Below are 11380 nucleotides of genomic sequence, written 5' to 3'. Positions count from 1 at the left end.
CTTGGCCTCAAGTTCTTGCTCTCTCTTTTATCTTACCTCTGCTTTCAAAGCTTCTTTTTCTTGAGCTTTTTTGGCCTTTTCAGCTTGTTTCTTGGCAAGGGATTCACCTGCTTTTTGCAAAGCAACAGCTTCCCTTTGTGCTAGGATTTCAGCACACCTCTTTTCATGCAATATTTCATTGGCTTGCTGCTTGGCCTCCCTCATCACTTCAACTCTAGCTGCAAGATTTCCTAATCTTGTTGCAGTGCTGCTACCTACAGATGGCATTGCAGCTCTAGCTTCTTTGAGGAAAGAGCTTTCAGGCAATGGTGTTGGCACCTTTCTTTTCCTTGGTTTAGGAGCCTGTAACAGTAGTGAAACATGAGATGTATTTCACATCAAGATCATATTTTTAACAAGGTTCAATGGATATACCTCATTTCTCATGATTTCCATCATTGAATGTGGATGAAGAGCTCCAATTGGAGGCATGTCATGTTCCTGTGTGACAACAGGCTCCTCACTTGCCTGTGTCATTGATGGTCCAGGTGCTTGTTCTTGTGTTGTAGCCTACACATTTGCAACAAGGTTAAATGGATGTATCGAGCACTGAAATATTTGCCAGAAGCTAAAATGGATGTATCGAGCACTGAAATATTAGCCACAAGCTAAAATGGATATATCGAGCACTGAAATATTTGCAAATGTTACCTGTGACAGAGTAGGTTCTTGTTCTTCTTCTTCAAATGTGGCTCTTGGCCTCTTCCTCATTTGCTTCTGCATAGGTTTTGCTGCAGGTAGGCCTTGCTTGAAGGCAGAGCACCCTTTCTTATTATGTCCAGGATTGTTGCAATGGCTGCAATGAATAATTGTGCCATGTCTTGTAATCTTTTTCCCTCCTTTCTTTGCTATTACCTCCTCTGGTTGCATTCTCCTATTCTTGGCCTTTCTCCCTAGTTTCTTCTCATACAAAGGAGGCTTAATTACACAACCACCCATTTTCTGCCACTCCCTCCTGTCTTTGCAAGGCATAATAATGTAAGCATATGCTTTGGAGAAATTGCAAAGATCATAACACTTGTGCACCATTTCCTCAGGATCAATTAGTTCATCTCTATAGCAAGCTATGGAGTGGGGGCACGGAATGCCAGTTAATTGCCACCTTCTGCATGTGCATGCCTTGAACTGCAACTCCACAATGTACTCCCTACCATGTGAAGAAACTTGGAAGATTCCCTCTCCAGCATTAGTAGGGTAACAACTATTAGACCATTCTATGTGCTTCAGAAGCCTTTTCTTGATCTTTGGGCAGATTCGACCATTAAATTTCTTAGCCTCTTGCTGCTTGTTATAATGTCTGCTTGAAAGTTGTGACTTGATTCTATCAATCATGCTGATGATTGGCAAGTCTCTAGCCTCCAAAATATATCTACAAGTATTTGAAGAGATAACACATACTTAATTCATTATGAAGAGAGAACACATAGCAAGTACATGAACAATTGAAGAACACATAGCAAGTACATGAACACATAAATGTACCACTTACTTATTGAAAACCTCACAATTGTTGTTTAGTAAAATATCACATTTGGGCAAATCAGTCTGGAATTCCCTAACCCAAGTGTTAGGCCTCTTCTCTGCAAGCCAAGCATGAGCCTCACTATCAAGAAGTATCATCTCTTCCATATATTCTTCATACTGATCAGTTGTGGTGCACCTAGCTATCTTCCAGAGCTGGTTTTTCAGAACATCTCCTCTATATTTCTCTCTGAAATTCTGCCAAAGGTGCCTGACACAGAATCTGTGTTCTGAGTCATGAAAATGCTGCTCTACAGCATTTGTTAGGCCCTGCAAGTTTTGTAAGTTAGTCAGTAAGTAAGTGAATATCAGACATGACAGTATGTATGTAAGTAACTATGTACATATCTTTACCTTTTGCTTATCAGACATGACAGTCCATGCTGAGGTGTTCTGAATCCCAAGATCGTGTTTCAGTGTTCTCATAAACCAGCTCCAAGTGTTAGTATCTTCAACATCTACAACGCAGTGTGCCACAGGATAGATACAATCATTAGGATCCATGCCAACTGCAGACAGAAGCACACCTCCATACTTAGTTTTCAAATGACATCCATCAAAACAAATTATGGGCCTACACCCTGCAAGGAATCCTCTTTTACATGCATCAAAACTGAAGTAGCATCTGTTGAACCTTGATTCATTGTCCAATTGAATGAAAAATGTGCTGCCAGGGTTGGATCTTCTAACTTCATTTGCATAATCCCAAAGCATGTTGTACTGTGCCTCCCATCTCCATGGATTATCTTCAATGCATATCTCCTTGCTCTGCTTAGTTTACTACAAGAAGCTGCCATATTCCAGTCCTTTTGCACTAACCTCCCAAAATTTCTCAAATTCATTCCTTGATCTGCCCTGAAGTACTCCAAGTACTTTTCTGCAAGATATCTAGCAGTAAATGCCTTTACTTTACACTTCTTAGAACATTTGTGTTCATCATTGTAACTCTTGATGACCATGCAGTTTGTTCTGCTATCATAACTACACCAAATGTTCCAGGGGCAGTGGGACTGACATTTTGCTGAAATTCTTTTCCTGTCATTTACTGGCAATTTGATGTCAAATCTATTTTTGCAAGCATATTCTCTCACTGCTTTTCTAAACAATTCTGGTGACTGGAAAACTTGTCCAATTTTGAATTGTGGATCATGCAAATCTTCCTTCCTAAAGCTTTTAAATTTGTACTTTGCACCTGCTTCATCATCAGAATCTGGGAGCTCAAGGTCTTCTTCATCTGATCCTTGTACAGGGTCTGACTTTGCTCTAATATGAACATCAGTAGGCTCCTCCACTGTCTCCTCTTTAAGATCATCATCTAAATCACTGACATTATAATCACTATCTACAATCTCATCAGCATAGTCTGATCCTTGTTCACTCCCATTTACTTCAGCATCAGAAACTGACCCTTCACTGTCATATGCAACAGAGCCATCCTCTTCACCCTGCTCCACATCTTCCTCCTCATTTGCAACTGCTTCTTCTGCTGCTTGCTCTGCAACTGCTTCTTCTGCTGCTTGCTCTGCAACTGCTTCTTCTGCAGAATTTGTTCCTTCTGGTTCTTGCTCTGCAAGTGCTTCTTCTGCAGCTTGTTCTGTAGCTTCTTCTTCTGCTAGGTCTGCATCATCTGCAATGGTGACATGAGTGACAAACGTACACTGCATTTTTTCCACTGCTTCCTCCTTAATTTTCCTATCCAATAAATCCTGCTGAATCTTCTTCTTATGCTTCTCTAGTGCTTCCTCCTTAATGATCTGAATTGGTTTGATAGGACTAACAACAGTAGGCAGGTCTGCTACAGGAAACTCTATCACATCATCCCAGTTAAACTGCCTGAAACTCTCATCATGATCAAGATACATTTGCAAAAACTTGTGCCCTCATGTTAAGACAGTTGTCATTGCAAGTTATCTTCACAAGACCACCTTCAGTCATTGGTTTACCAGGCATGCAGTAATACATTTGCAATCTCCCCTTCACTTCATAGCCCAATTCTTCTGCCAGATCTTCTAACTTCTCGACAGTAAGTGTATCCCCCTCCACATAATCATACCACATGTTTTCTCCATTGACATATGCACGATTTTTACCAACTCCAAGGAAATAACCACCAAAATTGATGCAAAGACTGAAGTTTGATAAGTAGTCAATTTCATCTGCAGATTTACATAAAACCCTAGATTAACTGCCTAAAATCCATAGCAGAACGGAAACCCTAGCAGTAACATCAAAATCTGAAGGCAAATAAGAGCGTGCAACCACCTAATCGACCTCAAATCGATTAGATTCAGAGAGAAAAGGGGGGTTTTACAGAGGTTCAGGGAGAAAACAGGGGTTTACCATACACAGGTGGTGGGTCTCCTTCTGCTCGGCGACGAGGCGCCATGGTTCAAGTCGTCGACGAACCCTCTGGCCGCCGTCGCTCAGTCGGTGGATGCCTCCGCCGGCGGCGACGAAACCCTAGCCGATCAGCACCGCCGCTTCCCCTTTCCTTTCTCTTCTCCTATGCCTCGGAGGCGTCGATGAAAAGGTGAAGCGTCTCGACCGAACAGGGGGGGAAATGCAAAATAGCTCGGTCGCTGCTCGCTTCTTTAAGTTTTGTCGACGTGTCATGTCCAGCTGGCGAGTCAAAGCGGGTTTCTGGTCAAATCGGGCCGATACGAGCCGAAACGGTATGGGTTACCGTATAGTGACCCGGTTCAGCGAGCCCGGTGACCGTAACTTGCGATTTCGTGAATACAGTGACCAAAGTGAACCCTAGAGTCAAATTCAGTTACTGTAGATGTAATTTTCTCCGGATAAGAGGAGTTCAACTTCAGGAAGATGCGTTCACGTGGGGGTTGACTGGCAAATCCAACGACCAGCAATTATCTAATCGTAGGGCGCACAAGCGACCGGCCGAACCTCCAGCCGGTCCGCCGGCGCTTATTACTGGCCATATTTAAACTCCTGCTTCGACATGTATACCAGAGCACAAATGATGGACCGCCAAGAAGCAAAAAAAAATAATAATAAGCTCCCAGTTAACTAGTAACTGCACACTAGCTCGAGCTCGATTCATGTAATGCAAGCTGGGCTTGTGTTGCGTTGTGGGACAGAGATCCAATGACATGCCCATGGCATGTCAGGCAGTAACATGGCCGTTGGATAAAAAATGTAGGGTCTCACTCTCACATACTGTAGCAGAGAAACATTATATAGGTGTCTACTGTTCAATGTCCTGTAGAGACGGTCCTGTAACACTGAAACTTTTCATCATTGTTATAGATGGCTGAAAGTCTCAAACGGATGGCTGAAAGAGGGGGGCATGTTACAGTACAGTTCACCAGTGAAATGCCCATGGATCTCAGTTACACAGGCGGGAGGAAACTAGTCAGTGAGTGAGCACGCAATCTGTTTCTCTCTTTTCTCATGCTACAAGGAGTGGACGAATCCATTTTATAGGCTGGCGTCTCTCCACCATCACTAATAGCTATATGAGAGTGAACTATATGCACCAGAATTTCAGTAACGATAGGATACCAAGAATCCTCAAATCCAACACATAATACCAAGAATCTTAAAATCGTCTCTGCCACATATGTTCTGAGTTTCTACAACAAGAACTGTGCGCATGCATGCACCATTGGAACCTACTACAGAAATCTTTCAGTTGCTCTGAGATCAAGTAGCCAGCAGTGTCTTCTATCACACAAAAGTTAACCTAAGGATAAGCATTGACTACATCACAACACAGATGATAATTGCTTTTACTACAAAGTTGATAACTGACTCATGTATTAGGACCAAGACAGACCAAGGGCTCTCATTTTGCTAATGTTGCGCTGTGAAATCTGCCACTACGAAATGCTGAGAAGACCTCCTCGCAAAAGAAAAAGGTTGAGAAAAGAGCATGCGTGTGCGAGAAGATTGCTTCGGGGCTCACAATTGGCGTCAAGGTTTAATCACATTCAAAGCTCTTGACTTGACTCGTGAGCACCTCTACTAACCATCAGGACAATGACTGCAGGTTCACTGACAAAAAATGAGTAGTCCCTACTTCAAGAGTTACTATTTTTACTCCAGACCCTGGTTTGAGAGTAACTTCTCGTCCACCTGCCACGTGTCACTTCAACTATAATAAAAAAAAGACCTGATCTAAATTTTCATTTATAGTTGAAGTACCAAGATTTTGTGTTTTTTTATACGAAGAACATGAGCCGCGACCGTTTGCAACAAAATTCTTCCGTTAATACGGTAAGCCAGTCAATAGAGGAGAAGAGCCAAAGGCTGACCCAGAAAGTGAAAGCTTCTGATTACCCAGTGGAATTGTTGCATATAAAGGACCCGTCTCTCCTCTTAACGTTTCAGTGTGCCCGCCCAATACACCTGAGGTTTCCTTCCAGCAATGGCAGCTCAGACTGGAGCAGCAGTCCTCCTCGCCAGCCTCCTCCTTGCTCTTGCAGCCATCGCCAGCAGCAACACTGAAGGTACATGCATACATGCTAATTACTTTGCGTCTCCCAAGTGACTTCCTTGTTGCTCAAAGGTTTTGTGCTGCTGATTTACACACAATTTTTGTTGGTATCCGGAGGCGACATACTTTACGCGCAAAGGCAGGCGTGGAATGACCCGAACGGTGTGCTGCAGAGCTGGGATCCGACCCTTGCCAATCCCTGCTATTGGTTTCATGTCAGCTGCAACAACGAGAACTCCGTCGCCCGAGTGTATATATGCCACCCATGTTTTTCTTCACTCCTCCTTGTTCTGAACTGAAGGCCGAAACTGAATTGATCATGGTTCTTATCGACATTCAGAACCTTGTGACTTGGACAAAAGTTCCACTACCTGAGTTCTTCCTAACTGTGCGGGGATTTGGGGAATGCAGGCATCTCAGGCCCCCTCATTCCTGAACTGGGCCAACTGAAGAGCCTTCGATACCTGTAAGTTCTACTGCAACTTGCTGCCGAGTGCAGACCTGTCAAATTACACTCAAAGTTTCCCTACAGTACAGAATGACATTCTCATCTTCACAGGGAGCTGTATGAGAACAAAATGAGTGGACCAATACCGGCGACGCTGGGAAACCTGAGGAGACTGATCAGCCTTGATCTTTACAGCAACCATCTCACAGGCACGATACCGGCCTCGCTCGGGAACATAGGGTCGCTGCGTTTCCTGTATGAGTCCTGCTGCAGCAAGCTCCTTTTCTGATTACGAGATGCTACGACACCTATCGTCTCCAAGTGCTGAAAACAATCTGTTGGTGTCTCTCTGCAGAAGGATCCATCGGAACAAGCTTGCAGGAGGTATACCGGCATCGTTGGGTCGTCTGACGAAGCTTCTCAGGTTGGAGCTTCAGGAGAACATGCTGACCGGCACGGTGCCGCCGGAGGTCCTCTCTCTTGTTCTTGTCGGAGAATTGACTAAGCTGTGAGTAGTAGGAGTACATACAGTTGGTTTCACACCACAATTTGCATCTGTTTTCCTCCTTCCTTTCCCAGTGACTTCTGGTTGACGCGATATCTTTTATCTTCACACAGAAATGTTGCGGAAAACAATCTCACCGGCACTGTCAGATCATCTAAACAAAGAGGTGGGATGCATATTATTCATGTGACATGTATAGCTAGAGGTTTGGTGCTTTGTGCTCACACGAATTTCAAATTGGCATCACTTGCAGTGACTACGGTCATCCAAGACACGCTCAACTGAAGACTAGAAGCTGAGCAGCATGGCAAACTGAACTTTCGTAAGAATAAATTGAATGGTTTTCCGTTCTGAAACTGCCGACAGTAGCTGCATGCAGCCTGAGCTTTTGTAGACCTCTGTTCCGTTAAGAGTCAGGGCTTACCTCTCCTTCAAGAAACAATAGAAGAAATACATAGTTGAGTCCATTGTTATTAGCAGGAAATTCAAAATAATGATTCATCCTTGTGGTTTATCTTAGTCACATCCATACTTCTACGTCCGTTTGAGCGGCAACTAATTCCGGACGGAGGGAGTAGCACATGGTGCTTCGGGAATCTTGAAGCTCTGATGCTCAGCAAAGATCTTCGGTGTGCACGACAGTCGCCAAGGATGATGAGTGAAACACTCGCCCGTTTCACTCGCCTGAGCAACCATACATGAAGAAGAGTACATAGCACACAGATTTATCTCAAATATAATGACACATAGACATAGCTGTGTCTATCCAATAGCACGTCCAAATGTACTGATAGCATCACAACTTTGGTTCAGAGAAATAAAGGATAGCTGCTGCTGCAGCAAACAATGACCCACAAACTTAACAGACTAGTTCAAGACTCACATCAATGACACAAACAATAGCTTATAGCTATGATTTATTCTTAAATAATAAAGATGGTGCTAAATAGGGCAGTCTTCCGATAGAAATCAGAAATGCAGCCTTCCTCCATATCACGCCGACAAGACTTCATGCTTCATCACACAGTAACGGTGATCACCCCTGTTCTCAAGTCTTACTCTTCATCCCCCTAAAGTAACAACATCGGATCAAACATTACCAAAGGGAACACAATTAAAGGCCTTCCTTTGTAGTATATAAGAGCACAAGAGTAGCTGGCACGATTCGGTACAAACCTTAAGTTCTTTTCCTCGATGAGCTTGTGGATGCCTCGGCCTCCTGCCGCGGCGTGTTCCGGTTCCGGGCCAGCACAGGCTCCTCCCGGACCGGATTCACTGGAGTTTCAATTGATTGCTATTCAAAGTCTTCGTCATACTCCTCGTCAGACACGTCCTCGTAAGCGTTCACCTCAACCTGGTAGCGAAGAATCCCTCCTATCCCACCAAAGCCCCTGCAGAACTGAGATCCTTCCTGCGACTTGTTCGTGATGAACTCCAGTGTGCAACCAAACTGCCGATAGTTTTCGGCAAACCACTCCAGTAGCGAGGTATTCTCAACCACCTCCAGGTCTGCAGATGTTGCCTTATCTTTGAAGTTGCTCTGATCTGCCTCCTGTGCCTTGTTGAAGTGCTTCACAGAAGTTTCTCCAGTGGCAGAATTCTTCAGGACGTACCGGTTGATGTCAAGATTTTCCCACACAATCAGTGTCTCAACGGCACCCATTTCAAGGGCAGCCATGGTGTCATCCACACCAAAAACATACTTTCCAGTGTCTTGACTTATCTCCTCAAAGTACTTCCCAATCAGCTTCTTTTCTTGGATGAACTTGACATTGGAAAGGACTTCAGCAGATATCTCAATGGCCTGGTTGAAGCCATTCTCTCCACCATAAGAAACATCAACCACCTTGAGTATCTTGGTTGCCAAGCGCTGATCAAACATGTCAGACTGACTCAGTTCAGTCTTGAAGTCAGCAGAACCAGCTAGAATGAGCCCAGAAACATTTGGCTGACTGGTGGCAGGGTTGATGAAGAATTGTGTAGCAAGCTCAGCTGTCTTGCGCACATAGTTGTGGCGTTTCTCCATGCGCAGACGGGCAAAGCGAAGTGCTGACTGGCCTCCTCGTCCATGTTTCTTTGGGAGATCAACAGAGAACTTGTGAAGAACCTCTCTAGTGTTGCCACTCAGTGTTCCAAAAAGTGTTCCGTTACCATCCATGACAATGAAGCCAAACTTATCATCAGACTCAAGCAGCTCATTCAATGCCTCAGTGTGGAACTTGTTGTCACAGAGATACAGGGAAGCATTAATTGGCCTGAATGGCTCAAAGTCAAAGGTGACTTTCTTCTCTTTGCCCTCATCAGTCACGATGGTTCCAGTATAAAGCACCAATCCATTGGGTGGAACTCGATTGTACAGCTTCAACCTTTGCTGAGCAGAGGTAATAGCAGCCAAGACAGACTGCCTGTTGACCCTGCTCTTGATGTTTGAGGCAGTTCCATATTCATCACCCAACATCTTGGTTACTCTTGAGACCTGATCACGAGGTGGCATGATCAGCGATATCATGCTTGTCCCATTTCCACGGGCAGCATCAAGCCCTTTAATCAGCTTCTTAACTTTCCAGATCTCAATGTTCTTGTCGTTATCATGACCGTCCGCCATCTTGGTTGTGTTCCCACCTCTGCCTTCACCTACAAGATAGAACATCTAGAGTAAGTATAAAAAATGCTAATAGTAGCTGTCGAGAAAGCTGAATAACATATTACTGCAGGAACAGAAGTAGGAATACATCAAAGCATCATATAAATGAGAAATGTAACTTTCGTTCTTGCAGTCATGAAAGTAAATAACACAAACAAATGCTGAACAGGTTAATGGACATACAATGGCAGATAGGAATTGCTGCAAGTATTTATAATGGTGTACACATGCATAATCAAAGAGAATCATGGCAAAATTGATTAATTAAAGAATAAAAAATCTGCAGGCCAAACAAAGACAACGGTTCCAATGGCACTAAATAGGGAATCTTCTTCAATAGGACATGGCACAGATATATCAGTGGTGAGGATGTATACAAAAAAACAGACAGAGCCTGGCATATTTTAGGACAAACAACCACAAACTGAAATAAGCATGTAAAAGACAGCAAGTACATTTGGATTTACGGTTATACGCATGTACGCACAAAACAACAAATGCAGAACCAGTTAAACCATGTACCATAGTTGAGGATCCTAGGGACCCAGCAATCAAGTGCAAAACAAAACTATCTAAATATACACGTTGAGATGACTGATACTACCAGCTGCATAATAATGCAAAAAGGTCTTTCAAACAATCGAACAGCAAATCCATCATCTTCCATGTTCCCATTGAGAAATTAAATAATCTATTTACTCCCTGTGAAATCAACCTCGACCAAAGCGAAGCATTCATCCATCTATTCTACCAACAACATGAAACAGGGGAGCGGGCACCCGAGGCTTTGTGGACAGAACGGATGCCTGGCCAACCAGTTAAAACAGTGGAGCAGAGTTGATGGTCCTATCACCCTACAGACCCAGCACTCAAACGCATAACCAACAGTAGTATATAACAACCAAATGCACACAACGTTCAGAGGGGGCGATACCACCAGCCACACAACTAACACGCCCAAAGCTGAAAATTCAAACATGAGGCGAAAAAAAAATATCGCAAACAGTCGCACAGCCAAATCCGTCATCTTCGACGCCTCTGAATCTCTACCCGACAAATTTCCGCGGACAAATCGCAGCCAATCCAATCGTCGCCACTAAATCGACCTCGACCAGAGCAACGCGCCCATCTACACCAAAAATCCTCCCCGACACCAATTCCCCAAACAAAAAAAAAACAAAAACAAAAAAACAGGGGAGGGCGCCGCGGGCTCGCGCGCCGGCGGCGGATCGGCCCGGGCGCGATCAGATCGAGCACTCCCGAGGCCAACAAACGGCGCGACGATGGCACGCACGGACGGGCATAATCGAGCCGGCACGGGCCAGGAAACTCGCCGGCGGCGGCTCGCGAACGAATAAATAGGTACGTGCATACGGTTGATCGAGAGAGGGAGGCGGGCGTGGTTCGTTACCTCGGTCGGCGGCCGGCGGCAGGAGGGGGAGGGGGGCGGCGCTAGGGTTTGGCTGGAAGAATCTGGGTGCGGCGGTGGCGGAGGAAAAATCGGGGGGCGGGCGGCTTTTATGCGTGGGGGGTCGTGTGGAGTCCAGGGAAGAACCCAACCTCGGATGCCTGGCCCCGGACGGACTCCGCGGCCCGGGCCCGCCCGCTCGGGGCGCGGGGGCCGCGCGATCGGGATCGGACGGCGGGGCGCGCAGAGGGGCCGGGTCTGGGCGCTTCTGGAGGAATATTGGTTGATTTTGGGTTGACGCGTGCGTCCCACGCGCCGTGCTTTTGCTTTTGCTTGACCCGCGAGGAAACGACGCTTCT

General features: G+C 45.1%; 1 protein-coding gene and 1 long non-coding RNA gene across 2 annotated transcripts; one reads left to right on the top strand and one right to left on the bottom strand.

Moving 5' to 3' along the window:
• Positions 1-5643: 5643 nt before the first annotated feature.
• On the top strand, positions 5644-7556 carry LOC125545985. The gene is made up of 5 exons (XR_007300387.1): positions 5644-6029; positions 6134-6482; positions 6576-6972; positions 7083-7135; positions 7223-7556. It is a non-coding gene; the product is annotated as an uncharacterized LOC125545985 (long non-coding RNA).
• Positions 7557-7693: 137 nt separating this feature from the next.
• Positions 7694-11161, bottom strand: LOC125545984 (eukaryotic peptide chain release factor subunit 1-1-like). Its single transcript, XM_048710057.1, has 3 exons — positions 11025-11161; positions 8146-9603; positions 7694-8039 (listed from the first exon to the last, which is right to left on the bottom strand). The coding sequence occupies exon 2, from the start codon at positions 9572-9574 to the stop codon at positions 8264-8266; it is 1311 nt and encodes a 436-aa protein (XP_048566014.1). The 5' UTR covers positions 9575-9603; positions 11025-11161; the 3' UTR covers positions 7694-8039; positions 8146-8263.
• Positions 11162-11380: the final 219 nt, after the last annotated feature.

The sequence above is a fragment of the Triticum urartu genome, chromosome 3 (genome assembly GCF_003073215.2).
Source record: "Triticum urartu cultivar G1812 chromosome 3, Tu2.1, whole genome shotgun sequence".
Classification (NCBI taxonomy): Eukaryota; Viridiplantae; Streptophyta; class Magnoliopsida; order Poales; family Poaceae; genus Triticum; species Triticum urartu.
Note: the sequence above shows the minus strand (reverse complement) of the source record. Positions and strands in the feature narration are given on the sequence as shown.

Bases quoted from the DNA above. Each gene is read 5' to 3' on its own strand.
- LOC125545984 (XM_048710057.1), bottom strand. From the start codon at position 9,574: ATGGCGGACGGTCATGATAACGACAAGAACATTGAGATCTGGAAAGTT.